General features: G+C 36.7%; 1 protein-coding gene across 6 annotated transcripts in view; it reads left to right on the forward strand.

Moving 5' to 3' along the window:
• Positions 1 to 26,359, forward strand: part of CDKL5 (cyclin dependent kinase like 5) — a 129,913-nt gene that overhangs the window by 75,786 nt on the left and 27,768 nt on the right. For all 6 annotated transcript variants that reach the window (XR_007630903.1, XM_050332523.1, XM_050332522.1 and 3 more), the window contains exons 4-11: positions 435 to 480; positions 2,782 to 2,918; positions 5,861 to 5,981; positions 7,140 to 7,199; positions 12,721 to 12,811; positions 16,930 to 17,119; positions 19,962 to 20,042; positions 24,324 to 24,484. Coding sequence is in view for 5 of the 6 variants with exons in the window: in XM_050332523.1 (XP_050188480.1) it covers positions 435 to 480; positions 2,782 to 2,918; positions 5,861 to 5,981; positions 7,140 to 7,199; positions 12,721 to 12,811; positions 16,930 to 17,119; positions 19,962 to 20,042; positions 24,324 to 24,484 (887 nt within the window). In the remaining variant the exon portion in view is untranslated. The remainder of the gene's footprint in view (positions 1 to 434; positions 481 to 2,781; positions 2,919 to 5,860; positions 5,982 to 7,139; positions 7,200 to 12,720; positions 12,812 to 16,929; positions 17,120 to 19,961; positions 20,043 to 24,323; positions 24,485 to 26,359) is intronic.

The following is a 26,359-nucleotide window of genomic DNA, read 5'->3' on the forward strand; positions in this document are numbered from 1 at the left end:
CTTATTATAAGCCTTAACCACATAATAGCACAGTATTTTCATTTCACCTCATGAAGATAAGCACTCACATTCATACTTTGGCCAGATTCTGATTGTTAGAAAATCAGAATAACTAAGAAACAAGATTCATTTTTTCTTCAGGAAATGTAATTGATATCTGTAAAACAGTATTTAAATATGAACTTTTGGCATTTAACTCTGTTGCTTTTGTACTGAGGTTCTTAATTATGATATATCTGTTATATGTGGCTATTTATTGCATTTGGCCTGATCACTGAGGTATTTATCAGATTTTTAATTAACTTTTTTGGAGTGTGAAATTTCTCTGGATGCTTCTTTTTTTCTTTCTCTGATGCTCAGGAAAAAGAAAAAAAGACCCAAGGAAACACACAGCAGATGTTGCTTATTTCCCTTTCTTTGCTTTTGTTTTACAGGAGACACATGAAATTGTGGCTATCAAGAAATTCAAAGACAGTGAAGGTAATTTTTCTGCTACATAATCTTTTCTGTCAATAACTACATTGTTAATATCTCTCCAGTTGAAATAAGAAGTCTCATGTATCAAGATATGATTTAAAAATTATCGTGATTTATTAGCTCTGTGAATATTCAAGACACTTGATCCTTCATGCCTGCCTAGGGACTGCATTATACACTGACTAGATAACCATGTTTCTTTCTTGATGCGTCTGTCTTAATATGGCTGAGATTGTGGTGTCAAATGCAGGAGTAAGATTTATCATTTAGAGACTGGATGTGACCAGAAAATGTAAAAAACTCCTCTTGTAGTAGTAGCTTGCTCAGTCTTTGGGCTTTATCATCCTTCATCTGTGAGAGGGGATCTAAATGTGAGGGCAGTTTGAAGTGGTAAATGGAGGAGACTGAGAGAAGTCACTGAGAAGTTCAGGCATATGAGGACAAATCCAGGAGCTCCCAGTGGTCCATGGAGGAAGCTGGGTGGTGAGGCAGCAGCTCTGTCCTCACTTCAGTGGGCTCCACTCTCCTCAGGAAACTTGCTCTTTGACCCCCCTTGCAACCAACCTCGAGAGCAATTGCCTGCCTTGTGTACATGAGAAGTTTGCCCAGATCCCTAATGGCCTGACACAACAGAAGGAGAAGACAAGTATGAAGTAATAAGAGGAGTCAGCCTGGTCTGATGCAACGAAGCTGCGGTTTGCCATGTACTGAGGCTTTAGCTGAAAGCTAGGAATGCTGTTTCAAGAAGCAGCAGCCACATTGTTTTAGCAAACTTTTATTTTCTGTTACTGTTTTAGGATTGGTGGTGGCCATGGAGGTGTTGTTGGTTACAAGACCTGTAATTCTCATAGTCACAGCAAAGTCTGATTTGCCTCTTGTTTTGCTCAACACAAACTTCTTGCAGGTCATTTTCCCAGACACTTGAAGAGCATATTTGATTAATGTTTTAGCTCTTCTATTCAGAAATCTGTTCTAAAGCCCTGTTAAAGGATGCAAGAGACAGTTTAATTGTGGCGACCATCTTGACCAAGTCATGAGAGTACTTCAGAATTTCTCTTTGGAACTTGCTGTGGCTATTCAATACAGTTCATAGCAATAAATCTCAGTTTTAATTAAGCCACAAACAAGATTATTGTATTAGCCTGTCTACCAAAAAAAAAAACCAACATTGCCATTAGGTCTGTCTTTCCAAGAGTATTGCATAATATCAGTTTACATGACTGATGACTGCTTTTCAGAGTTGTAGCTAGTTGTTTACGAGTTTCTGGAAATATGACAGAAGTTCTTTTGATGGATTTGATTCAACCCATTTCACATCTGTCTTGTTAATATGGTAGTTTATTAGAAATTTGAATATACTGTAATTGTTTCTATTGACACTTTTTGTTTCACTGAATCTTTGCCGTTTTTTGACATATGAATGCTAAATGCGCTCAAAAGAGTCTGTCTCGCAATAGATGAGATTATGTAATCAGGCTGATGCAAACCAACATCAAGCACTCAGCTTTAAAATGAAAAGATTTAGATTGCTCTAAATTATATATTTTTAATCAAAACATTTGTGATTATAGTATTTTGTTTTCCTCTTCCCTCCTGCTGCACTTTAATTTTTTATTTTTTCCCCTCTCTCTGTTGTTGATGATTATTGCATTTGCATGATCTGTGTTATTCTCTCTCCCCTACAAACCTGTTTTTGCCTTTTGCCCTGGAAAAACATGTTCTCATCCTTGTTTTTAATTCCCCTGCCTCTGACTGTGTTTGTGGTACTTGACCTACAGATGTGATTTAGCTTTGAATTAATGCAAGCACATCTCATTTTGTGGATGCCAGTTCTGAGAGGCTAAGAACCCTATTTCTAAATGTGTATGAGCAAATTTACTGAATTAATGGATTTCACTTTACTAAATGAAAAATAAAACCTAATGTAGTTTAGTCTACTTCAGATTTCATTAGCAGCATCCTTTAGAACCCAGTTAGTTCAGGGCCCTATAATGATAAGCAGTGTATGGGGCTTTAGTAAAACATTCCTTTCTTGAACACCTTTCAGACAATTAAACTGTCAAATCATTTAAATTAAATTGTCAAAACAGTTAAATTTCTGGACTCCTCTGAGTTAGATTCAAGGCTTCATTGCATCAATACTTACTCTGCTGCCTTCTGTAGCTGCTACACTGGGCTGACATTGCTGAATTTCCTTTGAAAGCCTTGTGGGGAACTTAACAAGACTTACAAATCTGTACTTTGGTCTTAAAATTCATTTGTTTTTTAATAAGCTTATTCTGTCACTTTTACTTTGCACTCCAGAAAATGAAGAAGTCAAAGAAACCACTTTACGAGAGCTTAAAATGCTTCGCACTTTGAAACAGGAAAACATAGTGGAGCTGAAGGAAGCCTTCAGAAGAAGAGGAAAATTATACTTAGTTTTTGAATATGTGGAAAAAGTGAGTTGAGTTTATAGTATCCTTGCCACAGTTGAATCACCAGCTTACTGAAAATGTCTTTAAAATTGCTTTTCTTTTTAAAAATTATGCTATTCTATTCTATAAAGAGAAACAGCAGAAACTTTAATACATCTGAGTTGTAATTGGACATCTGTTGTGAGAAAGCAACGCTGATAACTTTACTACTGTTTTTACTTCATGCACTGGTACCTTTCAAAAAAAAAATTCTTCCATATATGAACACAAATGTGGACAAGTTATGTAGACTGGAATACATATGATTTGAAGAAAAATTTCCATATGAACTCTTTAATCCAGTTTAATATTAAAGCTGAATAACTGTCCTGTGTTATGTTGTGTAATGAGTCTTGACGTAGTCTTTCAAAACAAGATCATACACTTTTGACCTTGGAATCTCTTTCAACTTTCTCCATCCTTCCCTGTTAAAAATAGGATTTGTTTGTATATTTCTGTAACAAGGCCACTATCAATAGTTGCTTAGAGGGATTTGGCAAAGATCACTGTCATTATCTCCAATCCTGACCTCATTTTGAAACTATTCCAAAATTTCCTTAGATTGGCCTACTACTGCCAAGCATCCTGGTCTGTTTCCAGGAAGAAACAACCTAGAACAGATTAGTCTTTTGTTATTTTCGCAACCTTGTGATGGAGGTAGACCTTCACTCTGAATTCTAACCATTTAGCATTTCTTCATGGGAATAACTAGACGGTATTCAGATACATAGAGTACACATAGAGTAAAAAAAAAAAAGGCAAGTTTAAACGTGCATATCTCTGTAGCCTTCGTGAGATACTGTTCCCTTGATTGAAATTTTCATTTAATATCCTCCCAATGTGACGTTGCAGTCTAGCTGAGTGCTAGTCCTCTTCAGTCTTGTCTAAAAATTTCTCATCCTAAATACTGTGTCTCCTCTACCTCAGTCAACAATTTCTTTTGTTGTATAACTTCATTGCATAATGTGAGGTGACCTGTATTAGCCCACAATTTGGCAGAAATGAGTTTTGGTTTTCACCAGCAGATCAGCAACTTCTAGTGTGGAGAATCTTACTTAGATCTAACATGCAAATCTTGACTTGTTTCACCCGTGTTTCTTGTAATTGTTCCAGCCACATGGAATGTCTGTGATCATACACCAACTTAGCACAAGCGTTTAATTTTTTGTTATAGTTGACTTAGCTAAGCTCTGTGTAGTAGTGGGTTGGAAGAGCAGCATAAGTAAAAGATGTTTAATTGATCTGATGAGGGGTATACTTCAAAAATTGTTAGCATCAGTAAAAACACTAGGCTGCAATATCTAACATTATTTGCATCAGAATAAAAGAATTTAGTGATAAAGGAAGGCATCACACATAGTCTGTGCCTAATGTCATTTCTGTGTTAATGGTCATCTTTCTTTTCAGTGGAACTTCACAGCCACGAACATTTCTTCTTTTGTAATATGTTAAATAGTATTCACTATCATTTCTTTAAAGACCAGGATGATTTCTGTGTTTTTTGGATGAGGGGAGAGTAGAAAGAATTAAATAAAATGTGGTGTAGTAAAAACTGAATTTTTTGTTTAACTGGTGATGAGCACTTTGTGTTTTTTTAGGGAATCTTAGCTCTGCAATATGGAAATCCAGATTACTTAAATTCAGGTTTAGTCTAATCTCTTTTATTCATCATCCCCTTAGTTACTGTCTTCATGTTGGATTTTGTCTTGCTGTGTTGATGCTACTCTTTTGTTCTGTACTTGTAATACTAACTTCTTGACTTACTTGTCCAGATCCATGGCCTTCTGTGTGGACAAGAGTCTAACTAAAATCAATATAGTTCCTTAACAGAAAACTCCTTTCCTCAGATCTGAAGTGTATTTTTAAGAAAACTTATGCTCAAGCACATAAGTTCCAGAATTTTTTCATAAATTGCTAAACTTGGAAATGTTTTCAAACATTTCATCATATCATCAAAGTCTCTGTTTTGTCTTGTATTTGTGTTCATTAAAACACCTTTCACGAAAAACCTCAAAAATATTTCTATACAGCTAAAGAAAATGTTTGTCAAAGACAAGGTAAATTTATTTTAAATGAAAAATCTACAAATGCTCAAATCCATAATAAAATGAGTTGTATAAGACAATATAGCCAAAACACTTCTATTTCAGTGTTCAATAAATAAGACTTTTCTCTGTTCAAGTGTGCTGCTGCTATTATTCATTCAGTGTTACAAACTCCATTGTACTTCTAATTGTGTGAAATTAGAGACATTTGCTGACATAATGGAAATCTAAGTGTTCTTTGACAAAGAGGAAATTTACTAGTGTAAACAGTAAGTTTATTTTCTTTCCTAGGTATATCCATAAAACAGTTGATATGGCCACAGTTACTGTAGTGCCAATATGTCTAGGATCTCTAGGACATCCCTAGGTCACTATTTATGCCCCTGTGAGGCATTTTTATATCTGTTACTTCATTTCCACTAACAAACTTTATAATCATTCATATACAGATACAGTGTGTGATTAATCATGGCCCGGCAATGTCTAAGCATCAGAGCTAAAGAATGAAGAAAATAGTTTGTTAAAGCACAGTTGTGTACTTACAAAGTGCTGTGCTTTGCTAAACTTTTCCTACAGCCACACTGACCTGGTGTTTCTCTTAAAGCAATGTTTTGTAACTAAGTGACATTTTAGATGTTTTACAGTAACTGCTTTGATGACAGTCTTTTAAGAACTTGTGGTTTATTTGTGGTTCACCTTTAAGGATTATGAAACAGCTAGGAGTATGCTTATGATGAAAATACACTCCTTAAATGTTAAACTACTGATTTTCCATAGCTAGGCTCTGTAGCCTAAGTATGTTGCTTCAGAAAGCTGAATGCATGTTATCTTCCAGGAACTAGAGTATAGCTCTTGTAAATAATGTGTCTTTTAAATGTTTAGAATATGCTTGAATTGCTAGAAGAAATGCCAAATGGAGTTCCACCAGAAAAAGTGAAAAGCTACATCTACCAGCTAATTAAAGCAATTCATTGGTGCCATAAGAATGATATTGTTCATAGAGGTAAGTGTGTAGCTCTCCACATGGAAATAAGCCCCTCGTAAGAATTTGTTTTTTATGGGGAAAGATGTTACCGCTTGAAGTAATTTGTATTTAACATAAATAGAAGCAATGGCTTTATATCAACAGGAAAGAAAATTATCAATTAGGCTGGATCTTAAGTCTGCTGTGTGACTTCAGATAATTTTAAAGCTAAATTCTTCTACATGTAAAACTTGCTGTCCACTGTCTTTGGAACATGATGTAAAAGTTGTATCATATGCACAGTGAAGTGAAACTGAAGTATGAACATTGTCTAAGGAAAAGGAATTTTTTAAACCTTTCACGGTGGTCAGTCATTTCACTTTTGAATCTGATAATAGAACACTAGGAGAAAAATAATCCAAAACTTAAAACTTTGTCCCCCATGTTTTATTTCTTAAGGCAGATCCTCCCAGCTCCCCTGAACTTCAAGCACTTAAAGTACATATCTTGATGTATGACTTTATCTAGTTTTATGTCTTTTATCCTGATTTAATAAAATTGTATTTTGCTTTGTGGCTTTGCAAGAGTAACATTTCTAATTACTGTTTCCAATAAATTAACATTCTTATACAATATGCTTTTTATATTTAAGACTAGTCAAACATAAGCAAGAGTCTGAAAATATTTTGCAAGATATAGTTTGAAAAATATACCACGTATGTGTACAGCAATATCCATATAGGGATGAAAAAAAGGGCTTAAAACTAGACAAGACATTTTTTCTAAACACATTACAAGATATGATGAAGATGGTCATTATAGCTGAAAATGTTGAGCACAACACACAACATTTTATTCTTTAACTGGGTAATTAAATATCAGTTCTTTATATTATTTTGCAATGTACAATATTATGCATATTGGTTTGCTGCCCAGGAATATCTGTAAGCACATTTTATCTGCCCATATTTTGTTGGGAAACACTTAAAAAGACTTCAAAAGGCAGAAAATTAATTCTGCCTGTTCACAAACTGAATTGCTGGAAGCTGTTTCAGCAGTTGCTCTTGTAATGCTTCATTTATGATTGCGTGAATCTCTCTAAATACATTATAATGAAATAATATTTGTTGACAAAGTTCAAAATTAAAGGGAAATTAACAGCGCTTCTTTTTTTTCTCATCTACTCTGATACTTCAGATATCAAGCCAGAGAATCTCTTAATAAGCCACAATGATGTTCTGAAGTTGTGTGACTTTGGTAAGTTCGATAGATAGATACCTGCTGCCCACCTTTTTAAAGAAAATCTCTTGCAATGGAGTTTTGCCTTATTATGTAGGAGAGTTCTACAGTATGTGCTGTTTAAAAACCTTTTAACAGTCAGAATTGATTACTGTACAGAATTGATTACTGATCTCTGGGCTTAATTTGCATACCCTTTGAAATACCTGTGTTAACATGTCATTAGAAGCACTGTATTTCTCTCTTCCTCTATTAAACAAGGTTTTTGCTAGTGCTGCTGCTGACACTGCTGAGAACAGTGCAGATGATAAACTGATTAGGAGGCTAGCAAATCTGTGGGTTTATCTGGCTTGTGTATTGAAAGAAAAGATAAATTCTTCATTGATGTTTAGTAAAGACACAACAGATTTATACTTTTTTTGTATTTTTTGAATCACTGGCTTTTGTGGACTGCCATGTGTGTCGTTATAGGTCGACTTTTTTTGTTACCTAATTAAGGAATCAGATATCCACATATGTTTAATGACTGAATGACGGGATATTAGAGTCAGAGCTGTACATGTTATGTTAACTCTGATGTTTCCTGACATACCAGTGCCTGTTTAATGTCAACTTTAAGGCTTTGAAGAATTGTCACCCCAGTACAAGGCAAACTTTGGCCATGTGAGTAATTCACAGAAGACAACAAGAAAGAGTGCACACTGTTCCAACAATCTGTATTTTTATTCTAAATGCTACATAAACACAGAATAAAATATTGTTCCCTCTGAAAAGCTTACAATATCGCTTGGTAAATAAAAACCAGTTCCATAGTGCTACCCCAAAGGCACTTCTCAGTGAGAACAGCTTGAAAGCTGTCATTTCAAACCTCTGCAATTTTGAATGAAAAGAAGAACTGCTAACAAAATAGAATGGAATAGGTTTTTAGGAACACAAGAAAGGCATTTTTCATTTGCAATACTTCTTATTTCGTTTAATCCTCAAAGCATTTTTGCTTAAGCATTCAGAAACAATAACTGTTCTAGGAAAAACCTTAGGAGATGTGGTCCATACGAATTCTTTGAATTCAGAGCCATTTATTCTCCAGTGTAAGGAACTGCACAGCTCTAACAGAACACCGGGGTACTGTTGTGTGGTGCCCTCAGTACATTTTCAGTATCCACAGGCCTCCTGTCTGCACCGCTGTGGCTGCCCTGGCACCACTGCCTAAAGCCCAGACCTGGTAGGGCAGGATTTTTCCCTCATTCGATGCCGATTATCAAGGCCTTGCTCCTGCCAAGCAAACCCCATGAGGCTGGCAGGGCCAGGCCTCTCCAAGGAGTGAAGTCTTCTGTAGATTACACTTTGCTCCCTCTCTGCCACTTCACCCTCCACGTCAGCTTTGGGTGGTTAAGGGACCAAACCGCTGCCTTGTGTGGGCTAAACAACCAGCACGTGGGCAGTGCCTGTCCCTGAACAATGCCTGCTCCAACCTGGGCTAACTTCATCACAGGCAGGAATAGCCAATGTGGGCATGAGTGTGTCTTGATGGCAACAGTTCACCCCACACATGCTTCCCTGGCCCTTGCTCTCCCTCCCTCCCTCATTTTTCCTGGAATGGGGATGTCCCCCCTTGAAAGTAACACCATTAGAGTTGTCATATGCCATCACCTAACAAATCTTTGCATGTGGACTTGTTTCAACATCCTCTGTGCAGCGGTATTGCAGGAAAATATAAAGCCGGACAAATGGTACGATCATGTTTTGGATGTCTGTTTTGGCACTAGATGTAGCTGATGTGAATTCTGTTGGCAGTGATGTTCTGTGTGGTCTGTTGGCTTGCTCACACTGTGTGCTCCAGCCATGTTCTCTCTGTGCTGTTGGAAAGGACACGCAATCACAATGTACTCAGAGCGATCAGCACAGTATCAAGGAAGGCAAACTAAGAGAATTTCTGTTGTTCTTACTGTTCATGTGGGTTAGTTTTAGTTTAAATCAACCTTTCAAATGTAGTTGAATTTAAAATTCCGAGCAACTCTTATAATATGGGATCAGTTTTAAGTTTCTAGCATTATTGCTAATTGGCATTATTGCTAGTAATTTAAGCCATGACTATTAAAAAACATGTCAGAATGGTGTTAGCCACAGATGTTTCCTAAACATGCACAGATTAGGATGTAAGAATTTGCATTTTAACATGATTTAACACATGCTGTCTGACTACCTAACTTAACTCATATTTTGGAACACAGGTACTTGTCACATAGAGTGTCACATTCCTCATGTGATTACAAATGTAAAGAAAAGGACAATGCATCCATTTCCAATAGCCCAGTGGAGAAAAACAGTTTCAAAAGAAAAGTTCATAAATTTTTAACAAGATAGTTCTTCTTAATCCTTCTGCCATGTGTTCTGTACATACCGTGCTAGATAAAATAGTGATTGAATGTTGTGCTTGCCCGGACACATGTTGTGTGGGTGTCATTTCTGCCAGTAGAAGTGGAAGAAGGGAACAGTACAAAGTGCCGACTACAGCAGATGCATCTGACTGTTGGGAGTACTTCAGTTTTCTGACTGGTGTGTTTGCTGTTTCAACACCAGGGCTTCAAAATTACTTGTTTTAGCAATCTCTTAATCTCAGTATGATGTGTAAGCATAGAAATCATGAAACACAGGGCTGGAAAAGACCTCAAGAAATCCTCTAGTTCTTCCACCTACTCAGAGAAAGGATTAAGAATGTCTTTGTCATTCTTGACAGGTGTTTGCTTAGCTTATTCTTAAAATTCTGAATAATGGAGGTTCCCTAGTGTTCTTAGGCATCTAATAAAGTACTTACATGTCATTAACATTAGAATGCTTTACCTTATGTCTAACTGAAATGTGCCTTATTTCTCTGTAAGGAACTGACAATCTCCTCCTTTCTTCCTTACACGTTTTTCCTTGTCATCTCTCCTACCATGTTCTGAGTTATTTCAAGTCCTTTCTTGAAATTTCTGGTTTTGCTTGTTATTGTTTTTTTTGCATCATGATGCATTTGGAAATGCTACTGTTTCCATAGTCACTCTCACACAAATCTTCATCTTCTAATCTATTCCTTCGCACTAGTTAGAGTTTGGTCTAATCTTCTCCCTTGTTTCCTTCTCTTACTTTTATATACCTTGGCACAATTTGGAGGAAGGAACAATAAGCAAACTCCCATCATAACCAAAAAAAAAAGAGTAACTGTTCCCTTAGAAAGGTATTATGCTTTCCTGAATTGTTAGTTCTGTCCATCACCATTCTGCATTGTGTCATAGAGTCAGAGCAGTATTGAATCTATAAAATGGTTTCTTATATCACCCAACAATATAGAGATGACACTGAAGTCCATTATGATAATTTTACTTTCTGTCTTGCCACATCAAATCCATGCTGCACCCAGCCTGTAAAGCTGGGGGCTGATTTTTCAGACTGTGTTAGCTCCTGACCGTGACCAAGTTCCAATAGACTGCCCCGTGGAGAGGAGGATGCATCCTTGACCTGTTGATTCTTCCAGTGCACAGGTGCTCATGTGCTGTGACACTTTTTTCTCTTTCTTCCCCCTTCTCCCTTCAATCCGGGGCTTCCCACATTTTGGCTGTCCCATTTCTTCTGAGTAGCTCCTGGTTATCTTCTCTCTGTTGTTTAAACACATGAATGAAGATTTTTCACTGGCAAGGTTAATCAGATAGCTCATATAATTTGAAACAGAAACAGGGCTGCCTATGCAGTTCTAAATATAGAAATGTTTCCAAATTTACTCAATCCCCATGTTACAAGTAATAAAAAATTCCTTTCCAGCTCTTCTTGAGCAGCATCAGTAAGGTTCATTAGACTTTATGGGAACATAAATGAATTTTTATTATTATTTTGAAACAAGTTTGAAATATCGGTTCCTCATCATACATGCCTTTTAGTCTATTAACTCTTGAACTTAAAGGTATACTGCAAAAAGTAACAGCTGTAACCTGTGTAATTAACAAATTTATAATTGTTTTCTATAATCACTAGTCTAATAATAATAATCTGCATCCAAATTGTTACCTCAACTTGGAGTAAATTGGTGTTCCACAGGGGTGAGTGGAACTGGGCTTCTTCACACTAAACTGCCAAACAAGATACACTTTCAGAACACTTAAAAAAATAAAAAAAATTTAGAACTTTACAAGCATAGTTGTGTGGGAAAGGCAATTTTGGCAGCTTCTGCAAAAGAACTCATAACAGAAAATGACTATTGCATTTAAGTAGCACTAATTGATTCAGAAAATAAAGTTGTATGTTGTACTTCTGTGACACTTTGGAATTTTATGCTTTCTTTATTGCTCATGCAATAATGGAAAGACTTATAGTGATCTCAATGAAGTGAATTTTGACTGTTTTAATGCCACATCCCCATAAGAAAGCCTTTTGAAAATGCTGTTTCTGCGTTTCAGTCCCAAAAGCTTGTCTTGAGCTCTAGTAAGGAGTCTACACATGTGAAATCTTGCTGCTGAGATCTGTCAGTCTTGTCTCACCTTGTTGTTAATTGTTTGAAAACAGTAGGAATCTTGATACTTTTTGAAAGCTGTGACAAAAATCTGTCCTAGACTACTTCTACTTGAACAATACAGTAACAAAATTACTGTGGTGTTTGGCTGACATTTTATAAATGGAGGAGAATGAAAACAAAAGTCTAAATTATTCCTACATCTGGATTTTCCTCTGTGTGTGTGTGTATATATATATTCCAGTACTCTTCTTTCAGCTAGTAGTGACAATTGTTATGCCTCAGGACAGTAGTGAGGTTTTGGTACAATTGCACATAAATATAACTTCCTAATTTTTTTTTATTATTAACAAAAGGATGTGGAGAAAGAGTTTAATTTGGACTTGCTTTCTGATCCCAATTCATGAAGAATTGCTGTGATTATGGTGCTAAAGCAGGTGGGAAGCCAAAACGTGTGGAGTGAGCCAAATGCAGATATAAACAGTTTTGCTGATCTTAGGTAGATTCTTGCATTTTATAATTTTGAGGAGATGACTCTTTTCTTTGCCAGGTCCGGGGGGGGGGGAGTGTCCTTAAATTAGAATAATAAATAATTTTTTGACCAGTTTAAAAAATGGAATGTACTGAGACTGCAGTAATTAGAATCAATGAACAGAGGAGTCTACTCCACCTGCATGTGTATTGTTTATAATGTTATGAATCCTCCAAGTATCTCAGTAGAGGTGATAGTTCAATAGTTTATGTGGCATAATGACAGGTAGCTTTTGTCTATCTGTTTGGATTATGTAAAGCACCAAAAATAATAGCAAAACCCCACAGACTAGTGAGGAAGTACACAAGTAAGGTAGTCATTAAAGCAGACGTGCTGACTTTCACTGCTGCATCAATAAAAGCTTGCATTTCAGTAGACAAGCACTTGTTAGATCATTCTGCAGCAGGGGTTGTAAACAGTTTGCTTCTATATAAATAGATGTGACTTTTTACTACCAAAATCAGTGGTGATGTGCATATTGTATTTAAAATGGGAGATAATATTTCATGCTGTTTCTCTGACAGGCTTTGCTCGTAACCTCTCTGAAGGCAGCAATGCTAACTATACAGAATATGTGGCTACCAGATGGTACCGCTCACCTGAACTCTTGCTTGGGTAAGTACAGTTTGTAGAACTGCCATGATAAATTTTGACTGATTCTTTACAGTTTTTCAAGCACTTTTTGTAAACTTCAGCTATGGAGAACTGTGGTTTATTTAAAGGCAAGATTTCAAGAGGCCTCTAGATTTTCATTAATTTTTGTTCATTTCCAGTAAGTCAGTATGACCTGACTTGAGCTGAGCAGTGTTTAACTGATTAAAATATTAAGCTGAATTATAACAGATGTACTTCCAGTTCCTACACCCCCTCCCCCATTTCCTTCAGGAAAGATTTCCATGGTTGTCCTGTAGCCTGAAATGTTTCATCAGTCATATAGTGGACATCACATGGCAATGGCAGTGCATCTTTCACAATGTGACACTCGTAGTTATCTTCATCCTTTGGGTAAAAAGTGTATTAGGAAGGCTTTTTTTGCTCAGAAGGGGATAAGGCCCTGGAACAGGTTGCCCAAAGAAGCTGTGGATGCCCCATCCCTAGAAGTCTTCAAGACCAGGTTGGGTGGGCCTTGGAGCATCCTGGTCTAGTGGAAGGTGCCCCTGCCCATGTTGGGAGTGTTGGAATGAGGTGATCTTCAAGAATCTTTCCAACCCAAACCATTCTATGATTCTGTGATTTGGTTTTCATTCCTAGTTACACTTTGTCAGCACTGCTGAAGTCACTCAAAAGTCTAGTGCTAGCTTTTTACTAGTCAAGAAGAATTTATTGAAGGAGGCTGTAAGAATCATTTCAATAAAGCACTGAGAAGTTAGCATTGTATTGCCTGCAAAAGTAGCAGCTACGTGAGTAGCCTCAGTCAGACAATTTAGTTTTACTCCTTTATTAATCTGTAAAATGAGTGTATCATTACCTTGCAAGATAAAACAGATTTTCAGGTAATAAATGAGCAAATTCATTGGGCCCAAAAGGGCAAAGGAAGAGAAAAAAAATAACTGGAGATCTACTGTATGTGATCTTCCCGTTACTATCGAGTTCAACAGGGCATTAATCTAACTTACTTGAGTGCTCTCATAGAATACAATTCCAGTGTATAGTGATAGGTATTTATATACCCATATTCTTAAAATAAGGAATTGGAAGCCACAGAATGAATCAAAAAATACTGGGCACTCCTAAGAATCTTTAAACACAATATTTCATGCTACTGGGCAACAAGTTTTTGTTGGAAGCTTTGATTAACGCTGAACTAGTTGTTTTTTGAACAGGTAAGGCATTAAGTAATAATTATTCTGTCAACAAAGTCATTCCAGTATTCCCAGAGCTGTACTAATCTTAATCAAATTGGTAGGCAGTTGCATTCTTATGTGCAGAATACTATGTTGACGTTGCCGTTAAAAACCTCAAAGCTCAATTTTTCATATCTTGGAGAAAACAGTTAAGCTTCCAGCAAAGTGCATGTGTATGTATAAAAAAAGACTTGAAAAGAAAGCATCAGTTGTGGCCTTTAAAGGTACATAATATTTTGCTCTCTCTCTCTCGTAGTTATGAGGATTTAGGAGGAAAGACATGAAAAGCTTGACAGATATAGTATCGGTCTGACCTGCAATTTTCAAAGCTGTTTTGTTACCAAAGGAAATTTAGCAGGAATCGTGTCTGTTTGTAGTTGACTAAATCTGTTTGATTAACTGGTAGAGAAAAGGAGGGGATTTGTGTATTTAATGCTTCAGCTTTGCTGGCGTATGTTTTTAATACCAAGTTTTTCTGGCAAAAAGTGATGCTTATTTCTTGGCAAACCTGTTCTATTTCCCAGGCACTGATCTTTCCCATTCCCCCTTTCCTTGCATTTACCAAATCTTTAGAAGCATCTAAAATTAAAATTCTTTTCAGGTCTATTAAATATATACATTTTACCAAATACAGTTTTACTTTTTCAATTTTTAAAATGTGTCCCAGAGTGGTTCCTGTTTAGCAATAAGTTTCCAGACTTAAATTTCAGGGGAGGAAAGAAATTGCTACCTAATTATTCACAGAACATCTAAAATCTACTCACTTTGGAGAGCCTCAGGTAACTAGATACTGGTGGAATACTCTGTACCCTTTGATGACAAAATATTGCTAAAAGCCACTAGATTTTAAAACATACTAAATTACTAGATGCAAACATGTTTTGAAGAATCTAATATGTGCAGGCATAGACTATAATACTTCTGATTTATGGTCTGTCTGTCCTATAGGAGTTATTTCATTAATCCAACCATATGACTTCTGCAATTTTTTTCTCTTGTGATCTGATGAGACTGATCCTGGCAGCCAGCAGGAGTCTTGAGTATGCCTTTCCAAACAATAACACTGCAGTTTACACTGCCTTAAGAAATGAGTATTTTCTGATTTGTTTCTGTTTGACTACAGAGTAAACAGTGAAAAGTTTCTAACTGTGATTCAGCTTTTTTTATTCCTGAGAGCAAGGAAGGGTAATGGTCCATACCTCAAAGGAGTTTTAGCCCATTCCTCAGTTGGAACCCTAGCTTGTTCTCCAGTACCCCAGCCTACAGCAGCCTTTTCCCTGTTTCACATTTCAGTGAAGGAAACTGCATATTAAAAGGGAGTTATAAACAAAGATGTGCTTTGTTTTCTGTCATAATAAAAGGGTAGGATTTTTACCTGCAGTCTCACAAACTTTTGCTCACAGAGTCTCACTTTTCTAATACAGACCCAGAGCACCTTAAAGAGCAGATTCTTGGCTTTGGAGTCCATTCTCACTCATTTTGCCTTTTGCAGTGAGGAGAAAAACGAGGCCTTCCTTGGCACTCTGACCTAACGGGTGGGTAGGACTAGCATCATCCCAGAAAGTTCAAACACTGAGTCAGTCCACAGGTACCACTGTGGTGGTTCCCTGTCAGAAGTCAATTCCAATGGACAAACTTTGGTTGTGATGTCTCATGTCAGATTCTCAAAGGCAAGCAGCCTTTTTAAATTTTGGTGTCCTATCCTACTTTGGCTTTCCCAGCTACCACAGATCCCTGCACTGGTCATCTCAGTGGGCCTGTAGTCTCACTTGGGCTGTAGTCCAGCTAGAATTGCTTTCTCACCTTCACCTAATCAAATCAAGGGTTTACAAGTTCCTCTGGCCAAGTGTCCATCTCACAAGCTAAGTAAATAATAGTGAGTAATCAGTGGGGAAAAGTCAGATATTTTTTCTATAGTTTGAGCATGTTCTTTCTCTCAAAATCTTTAACCATCAACATAAGGAAGGAGTGAAGAGGACAGATTTAGGATAGGATTTGTCACCTGCAGCTCCTGGTGCTGTCTTATTACAGAAATAGGCAAGCCAGTTGTAACTTAAATCTCTTGAAACATAGGTTGAGTTATTGGATTACAAATTTCAAAAAGAAGAGACTCAGTGAAATATGTTTTCAGTTCAGTCTTTGTTCCAGCCTTTATTATTTTTATACACTTTTTCTTTGACATGAAAAGAATTCTCCAGTCATTCATTCAAAACATCCAAAAGAGATTCTTGGAGTAATTCGGATGTTTAAAAAATTTTTTTACAATTAAATAACACTCGAGTGTACAGAAAAGTTTTCCCCATAACCCCACCCATGGCTTTGCTCCAAAGCAGGAATTATTTACTTTCTGCTGTCATTGCTTCCTTACTTGTGTTTTTTAAGGAATGGTTTTCAGAAGAATTCGGTTTTCTTTCTAATTAAAATTTCACTGTATGAATGGTGGAACAGATATTTCTTATAATTTCTGTTCTCCCAGTGGCCAGACCCAATATGCCTACCCATCTAAGCACAATGGAAAAAGAAATGTAATGCAGGAACAGAGCACAGGAATTGACCCTGGAGAGAAGGGAAGTTAGAAGTAGTTTAGCTGGGAGTGGTAACTGCTTCACAATCAAAAAGATTACTCTTGTATGTAAGATTTTTCACAAAGAATCAGATCCCTGGGGACACTTGAAAATTCCTCTCCTGCCTTTTCAAGCAGCGATAGAGACATCAGGAAATCCAGGGTAGAAACAGAGAGCTTGGTATGTGAGGTAGTTTCTTTAATATCAGACTTTGTTTTCCTGTGTTTTAAGGAAATGGGCCTTGGGAAATATGGCCAATAAATTGAAACAGCTCAGTAAGAATACAATGTCAATGGGTGAAAAACGTTGTACGTTCACTTTACAGAGCCCCTTATGGAAAGGCTGTGGATATGTGGTCTGTAGGCTGTATCCTGGGAGAGCTGAGTGACGGGCAGCCCTTGTTTCCTGGCGAGAGTGAGATTGACCAGCTCTTTACCATTCAGAAGGTGCTGGGCCCGCTGCCAGCTGAGCAGATGAAGCTCTTCTATAGCAACCCACGCTTCCATGGCTTGCGGGTAAGGGAAAGCTTTGTTCTTTTTTCTTGCTTTTTTTATTTACTCGTGCAATATTTACAGTATTGTTGTTGTTGTTGCTGTGAAGGTTCTTTTCATTTACGCTATTCATTATCTATTGCCTCTATTTCTCTGTAAGTATGGGATATATAGATCGTAAGGCATTCAGAAGTCAAATTAAAATTCTGATGACACCAGTATATTGAGTTTTATAAGTATGCTTGTTTTTCTGTTAAAAGTTGATTAAGCTCACTAGTGTGAAGAATCTACTGAAGTTGGGATGTTAATATGGAAAAATACCAGAATCAATAAATAAGTAATAGCTCTATTATTTTTAGCAATACCTGGTCAGTGATTGTACTCGTGTTTCCTTGTATCCAGTTTTGGTTGTCATTTTTTATTAATAAAAGTTGCTTGGAAAGGTGAGTTTACAATCATGATAAAGTTTAAAATCATGATAAATCGTGATAATTGATTCTGAAATCATTAGTGTAAATCATACAAAGAGACACAAAAAGGATTCAGGAGACCTGAAGACTCAAGATTTGAGTTTTACTCTGAAACAGAGAAAATGTGAGAATGTGAAAGGGAATGAGTGGGGATCTAGTTGCGTTAAAACATATTAGAAGTTGCCTTAAATTTGGTTTAGCTGAGGATGATAGGAAATAATTGGCTTAAGTTGTTAAGGTAATTATTTTAGGTACAAGGATAACTAATTCTGAAGAGTTTTTGTTGAGTTTGTAGACCATCAGTGGAGGATTTAAAAAAAAATTATTAGACAAGCATTTCTTGCAAGGTCCTATTTGTATTTCAACCTTTTTGGAACAGTGGGCTGGATGGGGTTTTCTGTTTAAAAAATTTATAACCCTTTATCAGGAAAGCAATACTTTAAAAATTGTAAGCAAAATAAATTACTGCCTCTTCTGTGTTATTTTACAGCTGTGCAGTATAATCTTATTTGAATAAATACTCTGTAGTGTTTTAGAATAAGAATGAAATATCTTTGGTTTGTAGCTTTTAAGTACAGAAATTCAAGAAGACAGCATGGACCTAATGTGATTAGCACAAGGTTGAGAGTTATGAGTCTGTTCTCATCCCAGATCAATGGTTTATTACTTGGCCTCAGACATGTTGCTGCCTTCTTAGCCCCTTTGTAAAGTCAGGCTGCAAGTGATGATGACAGTGACATATGGCCTCTCACAGAGAGCAGTTTTTGAATACTGAAATAAAGTCTGAATAATGGCTTAAACTTCAAAAATGCAACAAAAATATTGGTTTGGCATATGATACTCATTAGTTAATTCATGGGAAAAATTGTGCCATGTGACAGCCTTAAAAGTACATTTTTTCTGAGTGTAACATAACTTAATAGTGAAAGATTTTCTGTTGCATAGCAGATAGAAGGTATGCTGTGATCAAGCCAGTTACTATTTACAAGCTGGATCTGGTGCTGGGTATTCACAAGATAGAAACTAGCCCATGATGTGGAATTTTTTATCCATATACTTAGAGCTAGTGAATTTCTACATTCCTGTAACTGTGAGTACTAGCATATTGTAACACAAGATTAAAAAAAGTCTAATGCAAACACTCCAGCACCACATGCACACGTATACAGATGCACATTTGCAAATTTTCTGTCCTTTCTTCCTGCCCAAATCCTCCATATATACATATATATCCGTATACACTCACAAAACCCATGTTTTTCCTTTCTCCTGAGGTTTAGAGAGTATTTAGTGATATCTCTTTAATTCTTTTGGGGAGGCAAACACCCATGGTATGTTGAAGGCCCAAGGAAATAAAATAATATGGGATCAGAAAGTACCAATAGGCTCATGCCTCTATGGAAAATGTGAGTGGCAATGTAGGGCTGTAAATATTATTCCATAAATAAGTTATATGAAGAATCTGAACAATTCCAGTGAATAGTGACTATTGCTTTGCATGACTTCAACACATTTTCATGTTTCCCTGATCATTCTAGATATAAAATCTCTATGATTGTCATTCTACATGAAGACAAGAACATTTTACCATTTGGTTCATGTAAAAATTGGAAGAAACATGGAAGCCTTAGTTTACCTAAGTTACTATGTAAGATCAACATAGCAGACTTGGACTTAAAAAGATTCTCAATTATTAGTAAACCTCTTAAAAATAAAGTGAAGTAAAAAGACAAAATACAGAGACTATTTAGGAACAAACACATTCAAACTAATGTTCTTTCAGTTTCCTTTGAAGTTCATGTAAGGTAATTTATGAAAAGTAATGCTAGTACAAATAATGGGTGCCCCCAGTAGTGTGCACTTCTCATGGTCTTCCCAGATCTTACTGCAGCATGATCACAGCAGTAATCCTGAACCTTAAACCTTTGAGGTTTCAGCATTTTTCAGTAAAAACATTTTGAAATTGTTTGTTAATCTTTGGTATTTAACTAGCACTGTATTTGCACTCTCAAATTCTTTCAAAGCTATTTTTAATCTTCTTTTTTTTCTTTTAAATATAGGTTACTTATGTTAGTTCTGAATCTATTTTAAACCTCCTACCTCTTGTCAGTCATAATGCCACAAAAAATCTAAGTTGATTACTTCTCACTTGAGGAGGTTTCTTGGCTGCCCTAATAATCAAGAATACTTTCTTTGGTTGACTAGATGCTTACCCTACATCAGCAGTTACTTGTTTCATTACAGCATTTTATGATGTTTCATGAACCACTAACTTTTTCAGTGCTTGTTTCCCATTAATTATATGCCTTGATTTACTGTGTAGTTTCTATGTTTGAAACATTTTTTATTTATATCTTGTTTATATTATCAGTATATTTACCCTGTATTTTTTACAGTTTCCAGCAGTCAATCATCCACAGTCTTTAGAGAGAAGATACTTGGGAATTTTAAGTGGTGTATTGCTTGACCTTATGAAGGTAGGAAAATGTCTTTTGTTTTCTGTCTGTAATATGTAGGAAAAGATTTTTTTTTTTTTGTTAGATTTGTTTTCTAATATAATACATCTTAAAAGTACCTGTGAACTTCCTTTTGTGATATTTTGGTATCACCATTGTTTGTAGTAAGGCTTGGTATTTTCCAGGAATCAGGACAATATCCCTTGCAAATGCTGGGAGGGCTGTTCAAATGTGACTGATTTGATAAACCATACGTAGTCCAGACAAAAGCATCTCCATCCTTTGCAGCACTGTGCATTCATACGAACATACATTCAGATGCACTGGCTGCCATAGTAATAGTGGAGTAGAAGCCCTCAGCCCACCATTTATTTAGATAAATCCACAGAGTATTAGGCCAGCCTGAGTTGTTCATTTGTTGTTGGGTAAGCATGAGGATGTGAACAGTTGTCAAAGTTGACACAAACCCAGTTTGGGGTTTTTACCCAAACCCTTAATCTGCTTCCTGTCTCTCACCTCTACACAGTGTGTAATGTTAGGTTACTCTTCAGCCCTGATTTGGAAGAAGTCAGCATGGCCCAACTAGGATATGGTCTTGAGGTATCATCTTAATATGGAATCAGGAGAAGCTAATTCCCCCCAAAATGGCCAAGCACTGTAAAGCACTGTGCTATGTGTTTTTGCTGTATTACTGGTATGAAATATGTATTGTTGTCTTTACTACTGTACTATAAAAACATTACCATGGTAAGCTGCTTTACAACCCTCACATTATTTCTTCCCAGTAAACTGCAAAAAAAAAAAGTCATAGTGTCAAAAATTTGGTTTAGAATTACAAAACCACTTAAGAGTTAAAGGCAATATGGGACAAATAGGAAGTGTGGATATGGCTAATCAACTCTAAATGAATTTTATGGTCCCAAGACCAACTGCACCAGTTGTCTTGGAAAACAGAGATCATCAGCTTTGGGATATACTAGGGTGTTTACTTGCTTTTAGCAGTGTTGTTATACTGCTATACAACCAGCAGAAATCACCAAATTTGCTCTACTCTTTTCATCCACACAACCAGTTCAAATCACTTGTATTTAATCTCCTTGCCTTATGAAGAGAGTCAGCGTAGCTTTTATCTTGGTTTCATGGAGTCTGCAAAATTAGATACCTCGGTGCATATAGTTGCTCATTTTGGTATTATACTTTCTCCTCTATTTTCTAATTCACAGAAACTTTTTTTTCTGGCTTCATAGTTAGCTGTAGGTCAAGCTCTGGTAGCATATATTGCAAAGTGCCAATTTCAAGATCAATTATTTTAATTTTACCCTCATTTTATCAATGTCATTTAGGTTCTTTTGATTTGATTTAAAAGCCACAAAGTTGTGAAATGAAGCATTGAATTTTAGGAAAATGCAGGTTTCCAAATAATTTCATTCTTTTCAGCTTTTCTGACCGTGTTTCTCCCTGCGAGGTGAGAAAGGTCAGGAATTCTGCAGAAGAGATATTTTGTGTTTGACCTACATTACTTAATTCAGAAGTTGGAACCTTATTAAACAGTGAGCAAACTACAACAAGAGAACAGAGGAGACTTGTGGTTAAGTTGCATGCTATAAATGGTGCAGAGACTTTGTTGTATACCTGCCTCTTCTGCAGAAAATGGGCACTCTGACACATGTCCACACTTGAGTTCCTCATTATCTGCATTCCCAGGGACCTCAGGTATGATTACTAGATTACTGAATAACCCACACTTCAACTTATGCCAGCTAAAGGAGTCAGTTATTAATATATCTATTTAGAGAGCCTTTCTGGACTAGATTAATGAAGAGGCATCTATTTGACCTCATTGCTTTGTTGCTCTGGTCCTCCACTCTCCTTCACAAATCGTGCTGGTTTGCAAGCATGTATTAGGGATTTGGGAACTGATATTGCATGTGATGACTTGGTAAAAAAAGATGTTTTCGTCTTTTTCATGTCATCTGTCATTCTACTTGTCTCTCCCATTCAGCACGAGATATGAATTTTCTCTGAGCTTCTGTTTGCTACTGGAGTACTTGTAGAACCCCTTCTTTTTACCCTTGATGTTCTTCACTTGCCTTAGCTCCAGCTGGACTTTGGCTTTCTGAGGTGGCCTAACTTTTGTTCTAACACACTACTTTTAAAGCCTCCTTTGTATCCTGTCCTTGACTGTATTCTCCTGTTTTGCATTTTAGTTCATTCAGAAACTCCCTGTTTAGCCAGTCTGAACCTATAAAAAATTTTGTGGTCATCTGTACAATAGGGTGCTTTTCCTGCACACTCAGTAAATTTTTTGTAAAAATCAAGTTGCTCTCCTGGACACCTTTCCACTGATGTCAGTTTTTCAGGAGATTCTGCCCAGTAATTCCTTATAGAAAATGCAGTTTGCTCCCCTGAAGTCCTGGGTCCTATCTCTGATGTTTATCTTCCTACCTGTCATTTCAGTCCTAACTGTAGTCATCTCATGGTTGCTACAGCTCAGAGTGTCTTCTCTGATCAGATTTGTCACCAGTACTTTACTGTTGGTGAACAGTAGCTCAAGTAGACTGAAGTCCTGTCCTTGGCTAATTTGCCCCTCAAGCAGCTGCACTAGGATATTGCCACCAACATAGTCTAGAAACCTCCTGGAACATGGACGCAGCCTGGATGTCTGGATAGTTGAATAGTTGGATAGTTGATCAGGAGACTTTTCACAGAATCAATTAGATTGGAAAAGACTTCCGAGATCTTTGAGTCCAGCCCATGAACTTTTGCTTGTTTTCGTACAGAGTTGTCCTCTTCGTCTTCTTCATGCTCTTCAATATGTGGTTAGTAGCAAACTCCCACCATAACATCACAGTATGGAGTGTTACTCTTCTCCCTCGCCCCTCCCTTCCTTCTGAAAACAGTGGCGACCATGAGGCGACTGTGCCTCAGCTGTGAGCCTTGTCTCACTATTTCTCTGTGATTCCAAGCAGGTTCACAGCCTTGGGATTCCCTTTGAATCCCAGTTCTTCTTGCTAGTTGTCCCAGCTGTGTAAGTTAGTGTACAGGCCCTGAATGGAAACCTCTGGACATCCTCTTTTCACGGAGGAATGTAGAAATCACATGTGGCCTTCTCATATTTGGAACCACAGCAGTGATGAGCACCAGAAAAAAAGGGGAAAGAAGTATTTAACCATTCAGTACACAGTTTGTGAACTTGAGAAACGAAGATAATGCTTACTGTGTGACCAAACTGCATAGAAATGTAGTTTGTTACTTGCTTTTTGTTCTGAGCATTTTCCATTTTGAAGTGCAGGGATCCTGTGAAGGGAAAACCAGTTTGCGATCAAGTGCCTGAATACTGCGTTAATGCTACAGAAATGCACTGTGTGTGTGTATGCACATGCATATGTACACATAGAGTTCTTCTCTGTTAAACATATATAACCCTTAAAAAATAGCTATTCTTTTTACTTAATAGCCAGTCAAACTTTTAACTTTGCTGACAAGTCATGCATGTTTGAATATTCCAAGGTAAGTTTTGTATTGCTCTGTTCCTGCAAGAAACCTTTTCAACTCTACCACGATACTCAAGCTACTGTTTTCAATTTTGTGATTAAATATTTTCTACATGTCAAAAAGTGTCTTGTTTAGAATCACAACAGATATAACAAAATTGTAAAGGAGATGTAATTGTGAATGCGTTGTAAACAGTTAAGAGAATTCTGTAAAAATATGGGTGGACTTGAACCTCAGAAGTTAAAACCAGAACTCTTACATTTGTATATTTTTAAAAATACTAACTTTAAAATACTGTTTATTTTTGTATAAAAATATTCTCATATGCTTATTCTGTTTGTTTGTAAAGCCTGTTTCACTGTAGTATTTTTCTACTGGTAAATTTAATATTTTTAATTCAAAACAACAATGTTGTAAGGTATATCCTGAAAAATCTGGTTAAAATACATATATTTTAAACGTGTATAGATATATACATAAAATATATTTTTAAAATTTTAGGAATTTTTTAATTTTAAGCTTATTTTAACTATCATCAGCTGTATGTATATATATATATAGCATATATATTTCATAATTAGCAAGGCTGAGACCTTTCATCTCTTAAGTAGAATATAGGATTTGTAAGCGTTTATTTTGTTTCATACGTAGCTTAGTGCACCATAAAATTTTTCTAGCAGTTCTATCTAATCCCAGAAACTCTGGAGAGTAAAAAATTATCCCATTAATGTTCTATATTCTATTACAATTTTTGCTGATGCAAATACAGATACTAACAGTTTAAACTTTGGGATTTGTTTTTCGAAGAACTTACTGAAGTTAGATCCAGCAGATAGATATTTGACAGAACAATGTTTGAACCATCCTTCGTTTCAAACCCAAAGACTCTTGGATCGCTGTGGAAGTTCCCCTTCGCGGTCAGCTAAGAGAAAACCTTACCATGCAGACAGCAACACGTTATCTAACAGGTAAGTGTAGTCTTGTCACTGTTCTCACTGACGTGCTCTGCCAATGAGTGAGTTGTTGTCATGTTTACCTGCAGCATCGTCTACAAGAAAAATAGTTGTCTGACAGTTTGGACACATTGAGACACACATACTGTTCCATGTGCCTCACTGAGTAGAGGGAGTAGACACAGTTCTGCTGTATTACAGCCACTCAAGCTGAAATTTTTTGCTAACTTTCTGTGTTGAAGCTGTTTCTACATATGGCAAAGAAGTTTGCTTACCCATCTTAAAAAAATGTTAGCCTTTTTCTTGAACAACAGTAGGAATTTTGTGGTTTGGAAGATGCCTGAGATTCCAAAGGAATGCTTTTTTCTTTGGAAATCTACCATTGCTCTATATGCACAAATCTGTCCAAGATTCTGATATTTAAAAGTTCAAAATTCACACAGATTTTTATCAGCTAAATGTCCTTAAAGTTGTGTGCATTGATCATGCTCCAAATGGGAGATGAACAGAATTTTGTCTGCAGTTTCAGTTACAGATCAGGTCTAGTCTATTTGAACTCAAAGCTGGACGTGTTTGCTCAGTGGTTGTCTTGTTGGAGCCACACAACCTGAGAGAAGCCACTCTATTTAAATACCCCAATGAAGCAGGTTTACTGGTGGATAAAAAGCCTCATGGTATTCCTCTGATGAAAGCTTTCCTAAAGGTTGCCCTCTGAAGTATGCAGAATGTTAGTGGCTTTTAATCCTGGCCATGTTTTTCTTTAGGTCTTTCTGTGAAATTCAAAAAATTGCTCCTCATTTTAGGTTTTGGGGTGATGACATCTATAATTTACTTTTTCAGAGATATACTTCAAAAAGTTTTATCTGCCCTGGCAGATATTTAGGATAGAAGTTTTACCATTTCACATGTGGCATCAGAAAGAAAAACCTAGATCTGTGGAAATCTTGTTGTCTAAAAGGCTTGCCTAGCTGCATGATTTAAAAATATTAGGTTCCTTATATTTCTAAAGTTTCAGAAAATACACTTCCTGCTAATTAAAAAGTATTTTAAACTGGCATTAAAATTACTAATGCTTTAGAAACTGTAATAGAATGCATAATTAGATCACTGAAAGTGGTTGACACAAAAATCCTAGGTATAAAAATGGCTAGCCTTATCCAATTATAATTATCGAAAGGATCAGCAAAGGTACAGTGAGATCTCACTTCAACCCTCAGTAATATATCTGAATTACCTTATCATAGATTTGCTACAGAAATAAGTTAATTGCTCGGGTCCGTCAAGGCAAACAAGTCCATCTGCAGGACTGCTCAGTCATGGCTAGTTTCCAGTGCCAGGGTTAAGTCCAGAAGAATATCAGAAATCCTGCTCAAATTAATTCAGCCTGAGTGTTTGCAAAATCAACTCATATCTCAGTCCTGCGATCCCAAAACCAGAAGAGCTGGAAAATAGAGGTTAAGGATATCACAAAGTAGCTCTGCACCAAGTCAGTCTGGTTCTAGAGCATTTCAGGTGCAGCTTTGGAGATGAGTTAGTGTTAGTGTTAGCCAAGAACTGGGATAGTGCCAAATTCCACAAAAATTGGGGTTCCTTAGGTAGGTTTTGGGTTTGGTGCTACAGAGCTTGCTCTGCTGCAGTGAGCTCAGGCTCACTCCATCTCTATGTCTTTACCAGCAGAATAACCTCTTTCCCCTTCTTTCCCCTTCCCTCCCCCCTCCAAATCAGGAATACATTAGGTAGCCTGGAGCATGGATTGTATCAGGAGTTTTTGACAGTGATGACATACGTTATTGTTCCACCTTCCTTTCATATGCCAGGTGTACTTAAGATTCTTTTTAGATGGATATACAGCTAATTTTAATAAGGTAGTGCTTACCCTAGTGATGTGCA

The sequence above is a fragment of the Myiozetetes cayanensis genome, unplaced genomic scaffold (genome assembly GCF_022539395.1).
Source record: "Myiozetetes cayanensis isolate MyiCay16 unplaced genomic scaffold, myiCay2020 scf5-8, whole genome shotgun sequence".
Lineage (NCBI taxonomy): Eukaryota > Metazoa > Chordata > Aves > Passeriformes > Tyrannidae > Myiozetetes > Myiozetetes cayanensis.